The sequence below is a fragment of the Halyomorpha halys genome, unplaced genomic scaffold (genome assembly GCF_000696795.3).
Source record: "Halyomorpha halys isolate HHAL.00 unplaced genomic scaffold, Hhal_1.1 Scaffold2191.1, whole genome shotgun sequence".
NCBI lineage: Eukaryota > Metazoa > Arthropoda > Insecta > Hemiptera > Pentatomidae > Halyomorpha > Halyomorpha halys.
Genome location: NW_027105143.1, coordinates 49,289 through 73,988, shown reverse-complemented (window position 1 = coordinate 73,988; position 24,700 = coordinate 49,289). Strand labels below are relative to the sequence as shown.

Here is a 24,700-nt window from a genome sequence, read left to right as displayed (position 1 = left end):
ATATATGTCCGATTACGGATTGATAAGTATGCTGTGTGAGATAGCAACCTAATGTATTTAGGCAACATAGATAAATAAAGAATTTCTCTCTCTCTTTAACAAACCAAAATGTGTACATCATTAAAATGGATAATGAATTAAAAATTAAAAATATAATTTGGCACGTTTTCTAACCTAGAATATCAAGATAATAAAAACTTCCAATTAGTAACACAAAAAAAAAAAAAAATCATTGATTTAAAAATATTAACACTGGACGGTATCAAAACCATAAATAAAACACAAATTAATAGAAAAATTTTAATAACAAACAAGAAACAAAAAAATGTCTATATAAATAAATAAGAACCATAAAATGAGATAATATTTAAAAGATGAAAGTTTTAGTTTACATTATATAAAAAAATAATTAGAAGAGCACGTCATATAAGAACTGAGACACTGATTTTATTAAACATCTCTATATGCATTATTAAATATTATTATTAATTAATATGCTTTCTTACAGTTACATTCTTCCTCATCGTAAGAAAATTTAAATTAATATTACGTTTAAATTTTAGAGTGATTGTGAGATTTTATCCGACTTATGAGTCATCAGAGTTAAGGTAAGATATTATTTTTTAACGCACTTTTAACCCCTCCCCCCCCCATCATAATTTGAATTTTAAATATATTCTTCTACCGTGTATGATAAATAAATATGTTAAGAAATCATCTATATTCTTATATCATATCTAGTAGCCTATATATTTAGTAGTAATTTTAGTCAAATAATCCTATGAACCCAGAGACATTTGATGTTGTGGTTTTTGTAAAAGTTTCTTAAATTTCTCAAAAGTTATATTTAAGCATTTTTAAAGTATTTTGGAGAACTGAAATAGGTTAATAAGAGCATTTTCCTCTGCATTTGCTTATAACAAAAGATTTCTGAAAAATGTCGTGACATCATGAATAGTTTTTGAGAAAAATATTTATAAATTGTTTAATCGGGCGTTGTAGAAGCTTCAGAATATTCTATAGTAATTGAATCGTTTGGTTCATGTTTCGTCGAAAGGAAGTGGGAGTCATGACCTGAATAATTCGACAAGCAATGGCTCTCCTATTCATAGTAATTTTTATTATGTAACATCTGGTTTTTGAAATGACCTGTCCAGTTGTTAGCACCTAAAGTAATAACATATTATATTCAAAGTTCTAATACTGAATTAGTAGAGCATTTAATGTTTGGTAGATAGATATTTGTTTGACGTATACTTACAAAGAGAGCGACGCAGTGTAGAGTGAAGAATACCAGACATATAAGAGCGACTGACATGACAAGAAGCTATACGTAGCGACACACGAGAAGAGCTGAGTGGCTAGGTGGTGGAGGCAGATGGTTTATGTAGTCAGTCCCTTCTGCCAAATCATTCGTCGTAGTATGTGTATGACGATAGGAGGACAATAATCATTTCTCATTATAATTCATACGATAATGTAGAAAGGAGGAAATGGTTGATATTTGCGTTTCCTTAACTGTATATTCCTCCACTGGTAGGATAACACCCGCGATATGCTGAGTCCTAATATATGCTACAGTATCGTATTTAGATCTTGAGTCCTTTACTATTAGGTTGAAGTATCGCTGTGTGCATCTCATTCAAAGTTGAATATAAGTTGTAAATATTATCTCATCGAATTCTGAATAAACAAGAAGCATAATTATATTTTTTATATCTCTTATATATTGGTATTTATTAAAAAATAAAATTAAAATGGTGCAACCAATGGCGGATAAAAGTCAATGAATCGAAATGCACCCATGTGACTTTCACTCTCCCTTGCAGCTTCTTTCCACCAGTTACTTTTAATAATATTCCTCTACCTAGATCCAACACAGTGCAATATCTTGGATTCATCTTAGACAAGATGACACATGTGTGATCACAGTTAGTAATAACCCTTTGATTGCATTGCAAACTCTCCAGTCCCATATCACAATCCTCGAAGAATGGTGTCAAAATTGGAGGATAAAAATAAATCCCAACAAATCCCATCAAATCACATTTACTCTTCGTCGTAAACCTCCCGACTGCCCTACAGTATACTTTAATAATGTGGCTCTTACCCCTGCAGAACAGATCCGTTGTCTTGGACTACATCTTGACAAACGACTAACCTGGAATCCTCACACAAGTCTGAAAAGACAGGAAACTGCACCTAGATTCTGACTACTACAGCACTTACTAGACAAACGGTCTAAACTTCCAACTCATTACAAAAGACTGATCTACATGACAATAATAAGGCCCATCTGGTTATACGGAGTTGAGCTTTGGGGCTCCACTAAACCTTCGAATTCCTCTCGTATCCAATTTTTACAATCCAAAATCCTTCGTAAAATCCTCAATGCTCCTTATTTTGTTACTAATAAAACCATCCATAAAGACCTAAATGTTTCTTATGTAACCGATCTAGCACGAACCCGATATTATTCCTTCCATAATAAACTCCCTAACCACCCAAACCCACTAGTTTCTAACTTTGCTTCCTCTTCCATTCCTGGCAATCCTCCGAGGTGCCTGAAAAGAAGATGGCCTCGTGACCTTATATTGTAAACTGTTTTTAGAGTTCTACTACTGGGTAGTTTCTCTACATCCTGTATCATATCATTATGTCATTATGATCAAATTTACTTGTTGTATTTTTTATACAGTTGTAAATATAAATTTAAAAAAAATCTTAGACAAAAGACTCACCTACTAGAATCAACGTACTAGACTTAAAAGACAAGAACTCAACAAACGATTCAGTCAACTACACCGACTTACCTCTCATCTCTCAATGGAAAACAAATTTCTAATTTATTACACTATACTCAGACCTATCTGGACCTATGGACTTGAACTTTGAACACTAAACCATGATCTTCATATCCCTTTTTTCATTTACCTCATACCAAACAAAATTTTATATAAATCTTTCTAATCATCCTAATCCTTTGGCTCAATCCTTATCCAGTTCCACTCATCCCTACAATCCACCTCGAAGGTCAAAACGGCAGTGGTCAAGAAACTTATTGTAAAATAAAAATGGACAATTGGAATTTTGGCAATGGTCAGAAGGTCCACTCAAGTTGTGTGTTTGCGGCTTTAGCGCACCTGCTCAACCTCCACTGACTCATTACCAGTGACGCGGTGAGAGGGATGCGCTGAGATCTCAAAGAGCTGGTGATGGTTCTGTATGGGAAATTGAATTGGAGAGAGGGCTGGCTGAGTAAGGAACTATGCCACTAATTCCAAGGTTCCCGGTTCTAATCCGGCTGTAGCAAATATTTTTTTATTCCATTCCTCTAGCTCCTTGTGAGTCAACCTTGTCGGTTATGAGAGCACTGTGGGGTCAATCCATGATCCATGATCCATCGTAGCACTCTAATGTCGTTTTTACAGTAGCAAGTCTCGTGGCCATTTTTTTTTTTAGCGCCTCGGAGAATTGCCAAGAATGGAAGAGGATGCAAGGTTAGAAACTAGGTTTGAGTGGTTAGTGAGTTAATTATGGAAGGATTGATATCTGGTTCGGGCTAGATCGATTACGTATGGAACATTAAGGTCTTCATGGATGATTTTATTTGTGACAAACTACAGAGGATTTTACGAAGGATTTTGGATTATAAGAATTGGATACGAGAGGCATTCGAAGGTTTAGTGGAGCCCCAAAGTCACTATGTCCAGAAAGGCCTGATCAGAAGAGCCACACAGAAGATTAGACTTTTTGTTGAGTTGTAATAGTCGGAATCGACGTGCAGTAAGTTCAAATATTATATTTTACCCAAAAAAGGTGCTAGGAAATCCGTTTATTAGACAATGCTAAATTGACTCCTAAAAACTTCGAATCATGACACATATTTTTTGAAATATTAATTTTAGCACCTAATACTACCATAGTATATTACATTCCTAGTTCTGACACTAATCTTTTAAAGAATCTAGTGTTTGAATCAGTAATTTAGATAATTGATACTTACAGAGAGAGCAAAATGCTTTGAAGTTAAGAAAAAGAGATAAATCAGAGAGATCGGTGTGGCAAAAAGCAAAGTGTAGAATATACTTATAAGAATAGTGCAATCTGGTTTTCATAGTAAGTCGGGTAGTATATATATATATAGCATGTATATAGCATATATGGTAGTATATATGCATGCATGACGGCAGGAATGCATTTGGACTATCTAATTTTAATTTACGCCATAATTTATGAAGAAAGGAAACGTGAGATAGCTCATTTTCCTCAAATGCTATTCGAACCACTTATCAAGCTTAAATTCAAAACATTTGAATTAATTTGAAAAGCAGAACAATTCAGGTTAGTGTGATTTTTTCAATAAATAAAATTTTGTATTTTAAAACCAGTGATGAATTTTTTAACTAAATTCTCCGAATTTTTAACAAGAAGAAACATTAAATCATGAGCGTAAGTAGGGTTTCGCCTGGGAGGGGGGGGCGGAGCCGGCCCCAGCCTATTACAAACACACATACACAATGATATACGACATATATATTGGAAGACCGACGATTGACCGTGTGTGATATTCAAAGGAAGATGATCTGGGTATGGTCAAAGAAAAAAGCCTCAAATAGTCTTAAACAAATACAAGAGGAGCCAAAGTTTCGTCCCACATTGCAGGGATTCATCAGGGCTGCAACGTTGGACGAAACCTTGGCTCTTGTTAAATAATTTTATCACTATTCAGGTTTTTTTTCTTTCCTTGGCTGCATCCGATCAAACTTCCTTTCAACATATGCATATTGTCCATTCTAAAACGTTGGGTAAAAGAAATATATGTAGTTCCGCATTCCATCCCCCACCATTTCATTTCTAATTCATAAAATCTAAACATAATTTTTAAAATTGTTATTACCTATAATCACAATAAATTATCTAAAATGAAACGACTGAATTCAAATCGTTAACTAGGTTTAACCAAAGCTTGCACAATGAAAATATAAGGCAGTTTTGCACTTTTCTCAGTTTTGCATGATTCTTTCCTCACCATTGCCTTCCTAATTATAGCATGTATTCAGAAAGAAACCATCTATCAAATTGGTTTACCATCCTCTTTCTTTTTTTTCTTTTCTTGGGTCGCAAAAATCTAGGGAAGAGTCGCGACGCTCCCCAGATCCTCTCAGCCTATGCCGATGCATTAAATTATTAAAAGATGACTTGATATATTATTATTCAAATTTACCATAATTCGTTTGTGTTTTAGAAAATTTAAATAATTTTGTTTTAATAGGTAATTTATCATAAACAATGAACAGCGGCATGGCAACAATCGAGATGAACTGATTGGCTAATATACTCACTACTCCTTCAAGGCTCAACAGTTCGTATAACCAACGAATGATTTTACATTATCGAATCCTGAATGTCCTTATCTCTTTTAATTATATCCCTAATTTTTTTTCTTTTTAATAATAGTAGCAAAGGTGAAGAAAAAATCATACAGATTTTAGAAACGTGTAGCCATCAAACATTTGCAAATTTCATATAACACAGAATCGGATGAGCAGTAAAGCGAATAATCATTATTCCGCTAAAAAAGAATCGACTGCATCTGTAATATGACGTCATTTTGAGGACCTCGGTCAAGTGCTACCGCCTTGCTACATCATAATGACGTCATTTTGAGGACCTCGGACAAGCGCCCCCGCCTTGCTACATCATAATGACGTCATCATGAGGACCTCGGACAGGCGTCTAAACAACGCTAATGTGGGGGAGACTGCTTTTTAAAATATTTTAATTTTTTTATGATATATTTCTTTGACTTAGTTTATTTTGTCTTAAAAAGATGACATTTTTTTTACATATGTAGATTTTATGTATATCATCCTGAAGGACCTGAATGACCTGAATTGGCCCTTTAAATAATAAAGTGTTTAGCACTATAGGTCTAAATATTTTTATTTTTAAAAAGCAAGATAAATCTTTTTCATGGATTCAGGAAATCCACTGGTTGTTTTAATTAATAAATAATGTTCTGATAAATAAATGGAAGACATTATTATTTATTTCACTCATTCAGGAAGGAATGTTTTAGTAAACATTTATTGTGAAAAACGCGGTGCTAAATCTGTATTTTGTAATATGTTTATAAACAATTTTTCAACGACTGTTGTTTGTATGATTTATTTTTTAATAAAAAAATATTTTATTCTGTAGATTTTTTAATATTATTTCAACCTTAATTCTCAAAATCACTCATATATTTACTTAAAATTTTTTTGAGGTTAATGACTTCCATTTTTAAATGAATTATTTATTAATTAATTCTTCATGACATTGTACAACGTTTCGGGACCACTGTCCCTCATATACATATGAAATCATGAGGTTTTTAAAGTACATGAATATGGGACAGTGGTCCCGAAACGTTGTACAATGTCATGAAGAATTAATTAATAAATAATTCATTCAAAAATGGAAGTCATTAACCTCAAAAAAAATTTAAATGAATTGACTCACCAGACTTCCTAGAGAGATAATCCAGATCATATATTTACGCTTTAGAAATTATAGTAAAATAAATCTTTTTAAAAAAATGAGGAAGAAAGAGGGGTTCGTTAAATGCAGTTTGGACTAGTAAAATGACCTGGTCTGTACTCCAAGTTTTAAAAGAAATATTTTTTTCATCTGAACTACAATCAGCGTCTATTTGGACTTTTCCTTGAGGTCCCATTGATTTTCATATGATGTGCAGAACACAGCCTTTCCATTAAAGTTTTTCTCAGGTTTGATACATAAACTTTAATTTTGGATGAATAACTTGTTCTAATTTACAACTTTTTAAAAAAATTTTAACATAACTACTCAAAAACTAAAAATCATATTCCGCAATTGGGTTTACATCTTCTTTTGTTTTGGATGAATTCCTGAATACCTCACAATTTTTCAATTCTAAACAATAAATTAAATAAGAAAATATATTAAAATAAATAAATGTTGGCATATATACTCATATATGTACAATATGAGAACTTTTTATTGTTTATATGAATTAATTAGTATCCAGGTTAATTCTAAAAAAATGTATTATTATTTCTTTAAATGTTCAACGTTTGACAAAATGCCATTCTTAGTTACCGGCAGTTAAGGGTACACTGGCTTACAACGTACGAAATTCAACTTTACCTGAAAGACAAAAGCTCAGAAGATTACAAGGCATTATGCTATGAGCTCTGCATTTATTTATTTTTATTATTATTATTTTTTTCTTGAACTATTTTAACAGTATATAAGTCAATTATTTATTCCATTAATTATAAAAATATTCCTTTTTGTTTTTGTTTCATTATTCAATTGCATATTTTCAATTATTATATCTGAGATATGCTATTTTTCTAAACTAATATATTTTTGTTAATGAAACGTATTCAATAATTATAACATTTTAAATCATAAGGGATGTATATTTTGCCCGAGATTGAGCCCCTATTAAAAATTAAGTATGTAGTGGTATATTTACAACTAACACTTTAAAAGATAATGTTAGAAGTCTTTCTCATTTAAACGCATAATTGACTGTTCTTTTCTAAATAAAGTCATCTGGAAGTCTTAAGCATGTTTTAGCCATTATATCAGGTTGGGGAAAAATAAATCTATTATTTTTCGGTAGATTCGCGATCGATATCTCGTAAAGTATCGATCATAAATTTCAGATTTATGCTCGTTGTCAAGGTGACATTTCGCACTAGAAAAATTCATTTTCTGTTTTATGTTTGGTCCATTCAGTTGTGAGTTACAGGTAGTTAAAGATGAAAATCAACAAGGAGAAAATTCGATATACTTTACAGTTCTTCTTTAATAAAGACAAAAATGCAAACCAGGCGGTGGTGTTTATTGTTCCAAAACTTTTTTTATGCCACTGCTCCCAAAGATCACCAATTCTTTTTTTTCTTTATTCTTTTGATGGTTCCGATACTGTAACAGCAAATTACGCGCAATTATCGTATCGTCGATTCCGTTCGGGTATTTTCGATGTTAAAGACGCACCTTGCACTGGCAGGCTCGTCGTCGAAAATGTCGATAAAATCACAGAAAGAATCGAATTTGGCCGGCATGTTAGTAGTCGTAGCATCGCCCAGGAGATAAAGATCGACCATAAAACAGTTTAAAACTATTTGCACAAACCTTGGTTCAAAAAGAAGCTTGATGTTTGGGTGCCATTCCAATTAACACCAAAAAGCATGATGGATCGAATTTATATCTGCGAAGGCTTGGCCAAACGGAATGAAATCGACCCATTTCTTTAATGGATGGTGACTAGGGATGAAAAGTGGATCACATGCGACAACATTGTGCGAAAACGATCGTGGTCAAAACGATGTGATGCAGCTCAAACGGTGGCCAAAACATTTAGTGTATAATATTACAAATATTAGCAGTTCTGAACCTGGAGGATTGGAAGCAAAACAACCAACCTCAAACTACAACCTACCTTTATCAGCAGAGAACCCACCCCCGGAAGAAATTCAGCCACCTCCGAAAGTATCTTTAGCGCAAGTCAATCTGTGAGCAATTTTCACAAACAAGCTATCTCTCGCAAATCCCTCCTTCATCCCAGCTCTTTCGCCAATTGAATCTTTAGTACCGTGGATAGGAATTGCATCCGACCCTGTACCTAGTTGTCTTCATCATCACACTTAGTTTGTCAGCGATTCTGTCGTAGCGTGCCAAGAGTTCCACGGCATACTGCCCACTAGACTGTTTTGGTTTTTCGTCTCCCTGATCATCATGAATATGTCCTCCTCTGGAGCCCACCATCCTCCTCTGAACGCCTTCTTTAATCTCTCCTGGATAACTCTCCAAGGGGTCTCTTCCTCCGCCTGAATCTGACTTAGGATGCATCTCTTCACTCTGCAGACGACCACCGCTTTTAATGTCTCTGCATCTTCGCTATCGAGTAGCAGATTCTCGATGGACTTCGCTTCAATTCGGCTTATTAGTCGGTCACCCCCTTTTATGTTTAGGCTCAGTTTTCCTGTTTCCCTAGTGAACCGTTGGAGGTCAGAAACGGCCTTCAAGTTTTGGGCGGTTACTGGGCGAACTTTTATCCACTCAAGTGTTGTGGCGTGGGCTTCCGCAAAAAAAACGTACAGTATTCGGGCAATCTCCGGAGGTGGAGGAGCCACCTCCATGGGTAGTTAGTGCTCGACTCCGTTTTGATTTAAAGCTTCCAGGTTCAGTGCCACTGGTTACTGTTGGCAGTCATTATTTAAAAATTATTTAAATTTTAAATTAGAGAAAAAAAAATTGGAAACTGAGAAAGCAACGATAAAAATTCTTCTTAAAAATAAATTACACCGGTATCCGGTAAAGTTCCTGGGTTTTAATGCAAGTTAAACCTTTGGTAAAACTTAAAAAAAGAGAAAAGGGCGAGAGAAATGACCAACTCAGTTGCTACTCAAACATTCTCCTTTATTTTATTTTATTTTTTCTTTTCAATGCCCCAATAGAAGTAATATTATTAAAATAAAACAATAAATACTTGTTTTTAACGTTTGTTCATTTACTGAAGTAGTGCTCCATTCTAAGGACTAATTGAGATAATATATTTGTGAATTTATATAAGAGATTAAATATACGAGGTGCTGGGGCGCACTTCGTTTGCTGACTTTTTGCTACTAAATAAAAACTAACCTAAAACTAAATAATAAATAAGCGTCTCTTTCACTGGTGGGTTTCCATGGTTACTGTGATGTAGGTCCTGTCAGCGCACTGGAGGGGGCGCTGGTGTCTGATTAAAACAGTGAAAAAAAAATTGTACAATTTTTTTTTTTTTAATGACCTTAGGATTTATGGTATGATATATGGGTTTATTTTATATATTCTGTTAATTAATGTTTGTTGTATCTTTTCAAATTCATCATTTTTACTATATTTTATGATGTTTTATAATTTCATTTTTATATTGGAAATTGTGTATTTTACTATAAGGCTCTAAAACATATTTTGATGCTTATAATATTATTCTAAAGGGATCAGAATAAAGATTATTATTATATTCTGATCTGCTCTGTAGGTATTATAAAATATTGTCCCCCCGGTAGCCAGTCACCTCCCCCACCGCTCTAAAAAAAAAAATAAGGGAACTATATTTGGACCTGCTCTTGGATTTTACCGCTAATATAACTCCTATACAACCTTAACTCCAATACAACCTTAACTCCAATACAACCAACATAGTAGCGACTAATGAAATAATTGTTCCTAATGCAGCATTGAGAAATATATAAATCTTTGTATGTTGCGGTTAAATGATTTCTCTCGAACTTCATCGCTATTAAAATGAAAATAATCCGTTCCATTTCTTCTTATTTATCCCAAATATCAACCCCGAATCACAAAAGGCTATAGGAAATAAAGCTAAAAAAGTTTATTGAATTCTTTTTGGAATGGTTTTGTTATTTCTAAATAAGACGATAATGTGATGTTCAACAAGGAAGTCGAAAGGTACCCTATAACCTCTGGGTGCCCTCTCCAAGAAGCAGCGTAGTTCAATGCTGTGAAGCCCCATTTATCCTTCTTCTCCGTGTTGGCAAGGTGCTCCCGAAGAAGTTTCACAATTTTAAAGTGACCTCTACTGGCACTGCGGTGCAGAGCAGTTCTTTCATGTACATCAGGCCTTAAACCTTCGACTCCAAAATGTAAAAGTAATTCTACAACATCAGTGTGTCCTTCCCTGGACGCTATGAACAAAGGAGTTTCCTCATTACTATTAGTTGAAGGGCTATGGATGCTACGTTCTTTTCTTAGTAACATTACAATTATTTCCAAATTCCCATTTAATGCAGCATAGTGTATTGGGAGATTTAGCAATTTATCTCCTCTACCTAAATCAGCTCCATGCGATAAGAGCATTTCAACACATTCCGAAGAATTGTCCCTAGACCCAATATGCAAAGGCGACATGCGGTTGGAATCCAATGGACTAACATGACCACGATCTGCAAGCATTGAAACAATGTCTTTTGCACTTTGCATGGATTTATCATTCTTTTCGCAAGCAAGGTGAAGGGGAAAACTGCCGTTTTGATTTATGATAAACGGGCTAGCACTAAAATCAAGCAATAATTTGACCATGTATGAGTGCCTCTCTCTAGCGGCGAAATGCAATGGTGTCATACCATCAACATCTGCTGCTTCTCTGTTAGCTCCTGCCACCAATAAGATGTACGTGATTTCCGTGTTACCCCCGAGAGAAGCAAAATGTAATGGAGTTTTAAGGTCATTAGTTTTTGCTTCTTTTGCAGCACCAAGATTTAGTAGCAACTTGACGATTTTTGGAGAACCGCTCAAAGCCGCATAGTGAAGTGCAGTGTATCCATCTTTATCAATTAAATCTAAGGCAGCTGGAGGTTGGGAAAGAAGTAATTCCACAACTGAATCCATATTAAGTCTGCAGGCGATGTGTAAGGGAGTCGTTCCGTTGACGTCGGCAGAATTCTTATTTGCTCCAGAATGTAAAAGCATTCTCACAACTGCCGGATGCCAGGCGTAATGGAGTGGTGTATATCCACGTTCATCTCTAACTTCCAAAGAAGCCCCATATGTTATCAACAGCTCAACTGTATCATCAAGCCCATGGTAGGAAGCAACATGGAGTGCTGTCAAATTATGGATTTCTAAATTGTCCTTATAGGAATTTATAAACTTTATGTTAGAGTATGCATCTATAAATGTCTTGTAATTCCCACTAGAAACTTTGCTTGTACTTGCATGCAATATCAGTTCAACCATTTCAAAATTTTCTGACATAACGGCCGAAGAAAGAGGAAGATTGCCGTGGATATCTTTCTTTTCTATGTTTGCTCCGTATTTTATGAGAAGCTCGACTCCCTCCAGAAACTCCATTCCGATGGCATAGTTCAAGATAACTGTAGGATAACAATCAAAATTTTCGACTCTTTCCAAAAGAAGCCTCAATATTTCCAAATATTTATTTGACATCGCGTTGAACAGAATTTTTGATCCCATGAAACTCTTATCTTCAACCTTTGCCCCATGTTCTAAAAGTAATTTTACTAATTCTTCAGATGATTTTAAAAAAGCAATATCTAGAGGTGTATCCCCTTCTTCGCTCACCAGATTGGGGTCAGCGTTCTTAGACAAGAGAAATTCAGTTAACTCAATGTTGTTTTCTTGTATTGCTATATGTAGAGCTGAAATATTATTACAACCTCTTCTATTAATGTCATCACCGTGATCTAACAAAGTATTTATTACGTTCATACTTGAATTGGAAGTTGCCCATTGGATAGGAGTAAAGCAAATGTAATCTTGAATTCCTAAACTGGCATTTTTTGACAGCAAATATTCAATGACAGCAACATTACCTGTATACGCAGCTTCATGCAGCGCCGTTCGGCCATAGAGGTTTTGCGAGTTCACATCAGCCCCGCGTTCTATTAGAACCTTCATAAAACTTCTGTCCTTACTAGCCGCTAAAATGATTGGAGTTTTCTCATCTGCCCCTTTCATATTAATATTCACCCCATGATCCAGAAGTCGGGTAACTATTTCTAAGTTTCCGCCTTTTATTGCGTAATGTATTGCTGCATCATGATACGCGTCTCTCAAGTCTATACTTGCATTCCTATTTAACAGTAAAATAAAGATAGATTCGTAGCTTTTCCAGGCAGCAATATGAAGTGGCGTATTATCAAACTCCCCCTTACTATTGACATTAGCTCCATGGTCTAGAAGTTCCTTAACAACGTTCAATTTGTCATTCCATGTTGCGTAATGAATCGGAGCGTTATTAACCATATCTCTTACATTCACACTTGCATTCCTTGACAGCAAAAAACTAATAATATCTTCGTAGCCCTTCCTAGCAGCAATATGGAGAGGTGTGGAACCATCATTTCCCTTACTCTCGATGTTAGCGCCGTGATCAAGCAGTGTCTTAACAACGTTCAATTTATCATTTGATACTGCAAAACGTATTGGAGTGTCATGATTGTTATCACTTATATCTACACTGACATTACTCTCTAACAGAAAATTAACAATAGCTTCGTAGCCCTTCCCAGCAGCCAACTGTAGCGGCGTATATCCTGACTGTCCCCTACTGTTGATATCAGCGCCGTGATCTAAAAGTGCCTTTACAACATTCAGTTTCCCTTTAAAGGTAGCTATATGTATTGGAGCGTCATTATACTCATCTCTTATGTCTACATTTGCATTCCTCTCGAGCAGTAAATTTAAAATCGCCACGTAATCCTTCCTAGTAGCAATATAGAGAGGAGTGAACCCAGCACTCCCTTGAGAATTGATAACTGCACCACGATCAAGAAGTTTCTTAACAATATTGAGATGGCCATGATTAACAGCTAAATGTAATGGAGTGTCATCTTGGTTGTCTGTAACATTCACACTTGCGTTCCTCTCCAATAGTAAATCAACAACATTTTCGTAGCCTTTGCTAGCAGCGAAATGCAGCGGCGCATATCCGAATTTTCCCTGACTATTTATAAGTGCTCCGTGATCTAAAAGCGTTTTAATAACGTTCAATTTATTATGTAATACTGCATAATGTAGTGGAGAGTGATTATTTTCATCTCCTATATTCACTGTTGCATTCCTCTTCAGTAGTAAATCAATTATGTTTTCGTAACCTTTCCAGGCAGCAATATGTAGCGCACTTCTACTGAAATTTCCTAAACCGTTGATAATAGTACAGCCATCTAGAAGTTCCTTAGCAACATTTAAATAACCATGGCTTACAGCGAGATTTAATGGAGGGTCATTATTAATATCTCTGTTGTTCGCACTTGCCTTCGCCTTCAATAGTTTCTTAACAACGTTCAATTTATCATGTAATGCTGCATAATGTAGTGGAGTGTAATTATTCTTATCTCCTATGTTCAGTCTTGCATTCCTTATCAGTAACAAATCGACAATATTTTCGTAACCTTTCCAGGCAGCAGTATGTAGCGGTGTCCTACTGAAATTTCCCTGACTATTGATGTTAGCACCATGATCCAGAAGTAATTTAACAACATTCAGATTGCCATTAGATGCTGCATAATGTATTGGAGCGTCGTTATGTATATCTCTTATATCCACACTAGCATTTCTCTCCAATAGTAAATTAACAACAGTTTCGAAGCCCTTCCTAGCAGCAATGTGGAGAGGCGTGGAACCATCATTTCCCTTACTGTTGATTCCAGCGCCACGTTCTAGAAGTTCAATGATTTCCTGGAGATTTCCAGTTTCTGTGGCAAGATGAAGAAGAACATCATCGTCCGGTCCAGAATTTCTTCTTATTCTACTACCAAGTCCTTCTCCTTTGCCAATTACTCGTTTTATATCCGAGTCAATAATTTCAACTCGATGGATATCCTCTGTCCTTTCTGAATACCCAGAATCCCACTCCATCACCTCCTGAAATCATGAATAATCGAGTTAGAAGTAATCGATGTTTCTAAAATTACTTTCATATATAGTTTTTTCACATTGAGAATCGTATTTTTTAAGTTATGACTAGAGAAATTTTCGAGTTTGGTTATACAATAAGTGAAGGAATAGGTATTGTTTGAAGGAAAGAATAGATAAAGTTTAGCGAATGGAGATAAGAAGTGAATTCCAGAAGGAGGTTGCACGTATGTTGAAGGATTAGGAGGACATATATAAATCAATGAGTTGGGATCTAGTATTTAATAAATGTATGGATGAACGAAGAGTGAATAGATCAAGGATATATATAGGTTTTTTCTATTTTAAGAGCTTGGAATAGGAAAACACCTAGTAGTTATTGCGTTCGGGAGGTTGGATAGAGCCACTTCAACTCGCTACACCAGCAATTCATGAGTCTCTTCTGTCTCAGCTCTGGGCCTGCAGATAGACCAAGGAACCGTAGTCGAAGTTGGGGAAGACGAGATACAAGGAGCTGACGGGTGTTCTGAGGCATGGCATTCATTGAGTGAGAATGGAGGATTGATAATAAATAGTAATGAAAAATGGATAAATTTAAACTTTGGTAACTGAGGAAGGAAAGAAAAATAATTTTCCAATGTTGAAAACAAATTTCCAGAGATAAGGAAAGGAATCTTCAAACGAGAGTGTATTGTAGTAATTGTAAATTTTACTTTTAAATAAATCAAATGATATCCATATTAAGTTTCAACACTCTTTATTATATCAACAGTACAACATTTCGCCCAATCTGGCCATTTTCAAGGAGAATTTAATAATTAACAGCTTATTACACATTCATTTGTGATAATTTTAACAATACTATTATTAATAATTTAATATACCTTAAACATAAATTTACACCTAACATCCAATTATTTAAACACGTTTTGCAGGCTATAATTATTTTTAATGTGAATTTTATTAATAACCTGTGTGTATGGAAGGTTAAAAATAGTTTGTCTATATGATAGCTGATTACACTATCTAAAATTAAAATTTTTAAAAATTAAAGAAATTTTGACAAAATAGGTAACTAAACATAAGCTTAGGTAAATTTATTGATAATTAATATGATTCCCTATTAATTGAATTTTCCATAGGTTTTTTTTTTTTTTTACTTGTAATTAATGACCTGGGCAGAATAGCCTGCAAAACATGTTTAAATACTTGGATATGAGTTGTAAATTTATATTTAAAGATATGTTAAATTGTTAATAACAATGTTGTTGTTAAAATTGTTACAAATGAATGTATAATAAGCTGTTAATCGTTAGATTGGCTTTGAGGATGGCCGAATTGGCCGAAACGTTGGACTGTTGATATGATAAAGAGTTTTCAGACTTAAAATGAATACCATTTGATTTATTTAAAAACAAAATATGAGTCTCGAGAAATTGAAAAGATTATATATATAATGTAAAATTTAATCCATTGTGTATAATTTAAAATTTTTGTAATTACAAAATTTCTCTCATGGTGAATTTTTAAGTACAATGATGTCAATTTCACTAAGGCTACAGTTGCGTCATTATGCTTCCAGATGAACGATGTTCCTATGTAAAGCGAAGGATTTTAGGTGAAATAAAATTTTAAAAATAACGTCTTCCTTTTTAGATACACCACTAACGCCTGTTGAACAGATTCGATACTTAGGACTCCATCTTGAAGTCTCTTGTCACTTGGAATCCACACACAAGACTGAAACGACAAGAAACTGCTCGTAAATTCCGATTGCTACAACACTTACTTGACAAACGCTCTAAACTTCCCATTCACTACAAAAAATTATTATAGACTGCTATAATCAGACCAATTTGGACATATGGAATTGAGCTCTGGGGCTCCACCAAACCATCAAATTCTTCCCGCATCCAATCGTTACAATCCAAAATCCTACGTAAAATCTTTGATGCTCCTTATTACGTCACAAATAAACTCATTCATAAAGACCTTAACATCCCATCCGTTGCAGATTTGACCCAAAACAGATATACGTCTTTTTATCCCAAATTTCTTAACCATCCTGACCCATTAATTCTTAATCTTTCATCCTTAACAATCCCTGATAATCCTCCGAGGCGTCTGAAAAGAAGATGGCCACGGGATCTTCTAGTTTAAATTAATGTTTGAAGTACCACCTAATGGGTGGTTCCTTCCCAAGATTTTCAAGTGTATATGAAACATACTGAATATTTACCTATTGTATTATTTTGTACAGTTGTAAATTACAATAAATAAATAATTTAAAAAATAAATAAAAAAAATATCGTCTTGTAAGATAGAATTCCTTTCCCAACTGGTATCTGTGTGCGCAGTACGGCCTATCCGTTCCATCAGTTTAATGAATGTTTTCGCGATCCAGCGATTGTTATGATCGCGGCTAGGCCACAGAGTGGATTATTAGTTACGTATTATAAACTGTCTATTTGCAGCGAACAGCTCAAGGATAATGACTCAAATTATTCAGTGAGACCTTGAAATATTTTGAAATATTATGGGCTCAAAACGAAGAAAAAATATAATTTTTATCCATTTTAGTCTCAACACATTTTATTTTTCTTAAGTCCGACGTTTCGGCCAATCTGGCCATCCTCAAGGACAATCTTAATACAATTTTGGAACTAAATGATTTAAAAACTCAACTTCATGCAGGCTATTATGCCCACGTCAAAACAACTTCTTATTAGTCAATTTTCACATTAAAAACAAAAATTTATATATCAGAGTCACTATTTGTTATATACACAGTCACAGTCAATATTTGTCAAAACTTTATCATTACAAGATTGTGAGAAACTACCAACAATAGAAAATCTAAGAGCACATCATTTAAAGTAGGATATATTTGCTACAATGTAAGCCCTACTAGAGCTATTTAGCTATTCAGGAGAACTATTTACGGTCAATAGTTCTCGAGATATAGCTTTTTAAAAAGCAACATTTCATAAAAATATACTGAAATATCAGTAGTTAGTTAATTTATTTTGAGAAATATATTTCTCAGAAACCATGTGACGTGCAGATGTCTATTAGCACTCAAATTAAAGCTAGTTTAATGGGCTATAAAGTAGTTTATGAAGTATCTTTACGTAAAACTAGTAGTTTTCATGAAATATGATTTATTGTCGTTCGGACAAATTTTCATTTGCCAATTTTATATTCATATGTGAATATCATAAAAACTACTACCTCTACGAAGATAAGTATTATAAATTACTTTATAGTAAGTTAAATTTCTTTTATTTTGAGTGTTGGCAGACATATGTGCGTCGTATGAATCTAGAAATATATTTTTTCAAAAATCCAACATTTTATATGAACTACTACAAATTAACATTTTGAGAGTTTATTTTGTCAAATATCATAAAAACTACTACTCCTACAAAGATAAACATTATTAACCATTTTAAAGTAAATTTAACTAGCTTTAATTTGAGTGCAGACAGACATCTGTAAGTCCTATGGTTTCTGAAATAAAGTTTTTCATAAATCAAACTTATTGTCCGAACAACTATAAATCAATTTATTTTTGCAAATATCGTGAAAACTAATATTTCTACGAAGGTTAAAGGTCATAAACAACTTTATAGTACATTAAACTAGCTTTAAATGGATTGCTAATAGACATATGTACGTCACATAGTCCCTGAAAAATAGATTTCTCAAAATAAATTAACTAACTACTGATATTTCAGTATATTTTTATGAAATGTTCCATTTTAAAAGTCTATATCTCGAGAACTATTGGACGTAAATAGCTCTATTAGGGCAAAGATTTCAGCATATTTACTCTACTTTAAATAATGTTATTTCAGATTTTCTAGTGCTATTCGTAGTTTTCAAGATATAGAGCTCCGAATGAAAAATTAATATTTTTTTAAGGTTTTGAAACAACTGCGATTGTTTATACCCCCTACCTGTACTTGGCAGACTCATCAGTTTTAACTAGTAATTATACATAGATTTCATTAAAGTAATAAAAAATTGGGGTGAGATAAATGCATTTATTCTTCCCGGCTCTTGTACTATAAAGTGAGTTAAAAGTGGAAGTTGTGGAAGTTTGGCCACAGAGTGCCTTTTTGATCTGACTTGTGAGGAAAGGAATCAACATGAGCTAATCTACAACTATTATTACATTATTATTATTGTCATCTATTGCTTTATTAGTTATAAAAATACCGACAACAATATTAACGCAATCAAAACACAAACTACCAGGAAGTAATATGTATAAAAGTACATTGCTTGTTACTACGAAAACAAAAAAAACCGGTGACGAGCTCAGCTGGTCTGTTGCGTGATGTCATTCTCCATTTAGACTCAGCCATATTTTAGGGGTATTCATGATCTTGTTAAATGGTTACATGTTAAATGGATAAACTTATGTTAAATGTAGAAATATTTCCTTCTTTTACCATGTTAAAACGATATAACATGTAACGTGGTTGAGAGTCTGTTACTAGGTCTGTTAAATGGAGAATGACGTCACGAAACAGACCAGCTGAGCTTGTCACCGTTTTCTTTGTTGTCGTGTTAGGTTACTAACTTGTAGTTTGTGTTTTGTTTTTGTTTTTTCTTTTGCCTCACAAGGCAAAAGAAAAAACAAACACAAAACACACATTTGGACTTTTTAAAAAATATAATCAGTAGCCAAACTTTTACACTTCTACTTTTCACTTATTTCAGGCATGTTGTAATAAATTACTGTAATCAAAACTTGGAAGTAAACAATCACAAGAAGTTTTGAAAGGAAAGGTTATAAAACAAGATTCCCAGAAAATTCGCTAGGAGCTCTTATGCATTTAACATATAGCATACTTATAACATTTAACATGGTAAAACATTTTACACTTGACACATCATGAATACCCCTTATGTATATGGTATAGCGTTTTAACATGGTAAAAGAAGTAAATATTTCTCCATTTAACATATTTTTTTTCCATTTAACACCCCTTTAATATTTTAAACTAAAAATCATGAATACCCCCATTGTGGGTTAAAATACTACGTAGGAACTGGATAAAATTCAGAGGAGTTATGAACAATAGTCACCATAATAAATTTTCAAAAATCTTACAAATAAACCAAGGTAAAAAATTTCTAATTTCTTTGAAAACTTGTATTTCAGGGTTTCAGATGACGCTAAAAATCAATTAAAAAAATTGGCCTATTTTACTGAAACCCTCATTGTGTTTTTGTTTTAATTTTTAGTGAATTAAAAATCATTTAGTAGAATTGATAAATTTGTTTTCTTATTCACCAGACAGAGACAAATCGATAGGCATAAAATCACCGTGAAAAAAGTGAATATTTTCTGAGCTACGCCCCGAAAAAGCTTAACAAGCATTTCTTTTTCTTTTTTTTCTTACCGAAAAATTGGTTCAGGCTATATTCACTTCGGCATAATCATGGCGGCAGTGCATAAAGTACAAATAAACAAAAAATAGTTATTAAATTATATTTTTTTTTTATAATTTATTTGAATGAATTGGTTTTATTATTATATACTATTGTACAAGAGAATTGCCTACTTTTAATGTATAACCGCTTACTGCAGATAATGAGAATGCCTTTACGGTTTAATACCATCTCAGGGCAGTAACGATAAAAATTAACCAATTTAGAAATAATGGTTACTAAATCTTCATATCCTTGGTAGCAGGTTCTCTACAATAACCTAATTAGGTTAATTGGTAGAAATTCGCCTACCTTTATATGGAATTTCTAACAATTCCTTAACAACCTAATATATTTTACATATACGGGTTAAAAAACTCGATATATTATTTATAAACAAATCCAGCAAATTTATTTTATATATCTATCTTGCAAAGAATTTCTGAAAATGCGGAGATTTATTATCAACAAATATTATTATTAGAAATTATCACAAGAAGTAATAAGAAAGTGATAATAGTATTTAGTTAATCTGTAATTAAAAGTTTTGAAATTTAATGAAAAATTGGGTGATTTGACTGAAATTAATGGCCTGGGCAGAATAGCCTGCAAAAATGCTTGTAATTATTAGATGTGAGCTATAAATTTATATTTAAGAATGTCCTTGAGTATGTCTGAATAGGCCGAAACGCTGGACTTATAAAGAAATAATAGTGTGTTTTGAGCTTAAGTTGATTACAAATTATTTTATTTAAACTTAAGTATACTGTTTAAATAAAATAAATTGTATCCAATTTAAGTCTCAAAACACTCTTTATTTATTTATTTTATTTAATACCAGATCGTTGATATAACACATGATTTATTTCATAAAAATTTTAAAGTTTTAGCTATCCTCAAAGACAATACTAATTACAAATTTACTACTACATCAATAATTTAAAAACTTTTTGCAGGATATTCTGACAGATCACCAATTTCAGTCAAAAATTCCCAATTTATCAATGTTCACATTAATATTAAAACTTTTAATTAAAAACAATTAAACATTATTATATTTTCTTATCACAACATATTTGTTGTGATAACTAATTATTATAGTGATTAATTGATTTTAACTAAAAATTTGAATATTATTGTGAAGAATGATAAAATAAATAATAAAAGGCTATTTTTGACTAAAATTGGTAACCTGTGTAGAAAAGCCTTATAAAAGATTTAAATTATTAAATGTGAGATTTTTTTTTTAAATACTTTTTATTTATAGATAGATATTACAATATGCCACACAGTTGTGGGCAATAGTTAATAGTGATGAATGATCACATTCATACTAAAATAAAATAAGAATACAAATAAAGAAATGAATGAAAAAAAAAATCTCTCTTAAAATATATACAAACAGAAGGGTAAACAAAATTAACATAATCAAACTATGTGTATGAAAAAAAATAAAATAAAAGATCCCAGCGCATCCCTCTCGCCACATCACTAGCAGTGAGCCAGTGGAGGTTGAGCAAGTGCGCTAAAGCCGCAAACACTCATAGATGTGAGGTGTAAATTTATATTTAACATTGTCCTTGAATTTGGCCGAAACATCAGACTTTTAAAGAAAAAATAAAGAGTGTGTTAAGACTTAACTCATTTAAACAGTTTTATTGTTATATTACTTAGTAATGACTATTCAATATTTTATTTTTGAAATGAACTTTTTATGTATGTAATTCATTATTATTTTCCAGATTAAATTTCTATTTTTATACTATTTTATGAGTTGGTTTCACACGCCCTTTGTAGACTGACTTGTTGATATCGGTCAAGTTCTCTCTGAACTTCATTCGGAACCACAAATTTTACAAACTTAATTGAATTTTTTATCACTTATTTCAAATTTTTCGCGCGATTTATGAATTTTTTATTAAATTCTATACAAAATACTCATAATATATATTATATATAATATTTATTAAGATATTGTCTAATTTTATTAGTGTTAATGAGATAGACATTTGATAAGCGTATGCTTACAGAGAGAGCAAGATAATGGAGAGAGAAGATCAAAAGATACATCAGAGAACGCATCATTCCCAGAACCAAAACATACTCACTGGCAACGGCTGCCCCAGCTTTTATACCTGCTCAAGTTGATCGGGTTCAACAGTCAAGGTTAGCTGGATGGGAGACGCCATTTCTAATTTTGATTGGTATGAATTACGTAAAGAAGTAACCGGATGGAAACTCCTTTTCCTCAATCATCTCGAACTGAAACTCTCAGATTTGAAACATTTAGATTTATATAAAAAAATAATACCGTTTGACGTTGATTTAGAAAACGCTTTAATTTCAAAACTGTTTTTTTTTTTTTAAATCGGTTTTTCCTTTATAACCTAAATTCTTCAAATACCAGGATGTTTTCAATTATTTGTCTGTCAAGATGAGAAGATGGCAGTGCGGTCAGCAAAAATACACAAATAATTGAAACTTATTTATTTGTGCCTTCGTTTCAAGACCTGAATTTCAAATCTCAATCAGGGCTCAAAAACCAAAGCGAGATAACAACTTTAATTCAGATACAAAATATTAAGAAAAATAATAATAACTTATTGTTATGTACTCGTATTTTTCCAAGCTTTTTTGTTATTATTTTATTAATATTTTCTCCCTGAATTAAGGTTGTTATCTCGTTTTGTTTTTTCAGCCCTGATGAAGAGCTGAAACTTAGATCGAAACGTCGGCACAAATAAATAAGATTCGTTTATTTGTGTGTTTGTGCTGACCGCACCCCCGACCATCTTCTCATATTAATCTATGGTAAACTATTTACACCTCATTTTTGACAGTTAATTTCGATTATTTAGCTATTTTTTTAATTTAATTAATAATGGATGCGTTGGTTGAAAATCTGTGATAATATATTTGAAATAAACAACTGATGTATTAATAAACAAAGAGGATCATCGTCAGATACTAACTTTAATTATAATCTTTACACTTTCTTGAGACTGGTTAATAATGTTTAAATAAATTAATTTTATCAGATTTTAGTCTCAAAACATTTTTTATTCCTTTATAAGTTCGACGTTTCAGCCAATTCGGCCATCCTCAAGGACAATCTTAATAAATTTTAAAACCATATCATTTAAAAAACAACTTAATGCAGACTGTCCTGCCCAGATCATTTATATCAGTTCACAGGTTATCCTAATTAGTCAATTGTTCACATTAAATTTAAAATTAAAACTATTTATCACAGTCAACATTCTTTTTAAATGTGATTCTAAAATTCTATTAAGATTCTCCTTGAGGATTGCGGAATTGGCCGAAATGTGAGACTTATAAAGGAATAAAAAATGTTTTGAGACTAAAATCGGATTTTTTTATTTATTTATTGATATTTACAACTGTATAAAAAATACAACAAGTAAATTTGATCATAGTGACATAATGATATGATACAGCATGTAGAGAAACTACCCAGTAGTAGAACTCTAAAAATAGTTTACAATATAAGGTCACCAGCCATCTTCTTTTCAGGCGCCTGGGAGGATTGCCAGGAATGGAAGAGGAAGCAAGGTTAGAAACTAGTGGGTTTGGGTGGTTAGGGAGTTTATTATGGAAGGAATAATATCGGGTTCGGGCTCAAAAAATTGGATAAAATTAATTTATTTAAACAATGAAAAAATATAAAATACTAACATTAAAATAAACCTGTAGCTCTGTATCTTTCACACTATCTAGTTAGAAACCGTCAGGGAAAAAAAAAGATCAGTAAACATAATCGACTATAAAAAAAACACTGATGTTGTGTGACTATATTTTTTCGATAAGTACGATTTTTGGGTATCTTGTCTTCGGAAATATATTGTTTCTACTTTTCATCACCATTAAACTTTAGTGAACAGAGGTATAACGCTTTAACAACAATGGTGTAATAAGTTTCTCCCATTTCTTTTGTCTTACTGAAAGTGCATAAGCAAAGAGTCAATTTTGTATTTTTTTCTAGTGCTGCCATTTTCGGACCAAAATTAACTTTAACCTTGAAAATACCTGTTTGCTCCTTGAAATACTTGCCAATGATTTAGCTAAAATGTTCCGAAACCGGGTGAATGTAATTGAGAAAGAAGAAGAGTTGTTATCTATCCTCCTCGCTCTCTTCTCTCCCCTAATAATTTGTGTTAAAGCTCAAAAGTTTCGTTTTTTTGTAGGTTAATTTTTCTATTTACTTTCCAAGTGATTTTCAGTTTTGTTAGGTTTATGTTTATTCATTTATTTATTTTTTTAACTATAAGTAATTTTGTAAATTTAATTTGATACATAAAAATAAGTGATATAAGGAGGTTTAGTGTGTATAAATACATTGCGGAGGTGTAACATGTGCAGAACGATACCGAAGGCATTGGGGACAGTGGGCCTGCCTAACATAACCACGGATGAAGCAGATGGCAGTGAATATTTAGGAAGCACTGGAGCGATCTTAGGAGCACGATCAGACGCGGATTCCTGATTCACGGACGCTCCCCACCATTGTTTTGTTGAGCTTAGTTTGTTGGAGCTGGTTTGTTTTTGGAACCCTTTCACCGACTCGCCGGCAGTCAACGTTTGTTGGAGTTGTCAGGTTACCTGGAGCTGTTTCTCGCCAACTCGCTGGCAGTCATTCCGAGTCGACACTCTAATTATTATTATCGATATGGGCATATCGAACCCTCCGACCATGTATGAGTGACTATTTTTCTTTTTTCTTCTTTCACCGAGCTTCATATTTTTTTTTTCTTGTTTCCTTTAACTCAAGTTAATTAACTTATTATTTTTGTGTAAACAGAATTGGTTTTTTTTCTCT

At 33.0% G+C, this 24,700-nt stretch overlaps 1 protein-coding gene across 1 annotated transcript; it reads right to left on the bottom strand.

Annotated features, from left to right (window-relative positions):
* Window positions 1-7,716: 7,716 nt before the first annotated feature.
* LOC106691246 (serine/threonine-protein phosphatase 6 regulatory ankyrin repeat subunit A) lies at window positions 7,717-22,028 on the bottom strand. Its single transcript, XM_014436961.3, has 2 exons — window positions 21,892-22,028; window positions 7,717-14,430 (listed from the first exon to the last, which is right to left on the bottom strand). Exons 1-2 carry the CDS (start codon window positions 21,946-21,948, stop codon window positions 10,408-10,410), a joined length of 4,080 nt encoding a protein of 1,359 aa, XP_014292447.1. The 5' UTR covers window positions 21,949-22,028; the 3' UTR covers window positions 7,717-10,407.
* Between the last annotated feature and the right edge of the window lie 2,672 nt (window positions 22,029-24,700).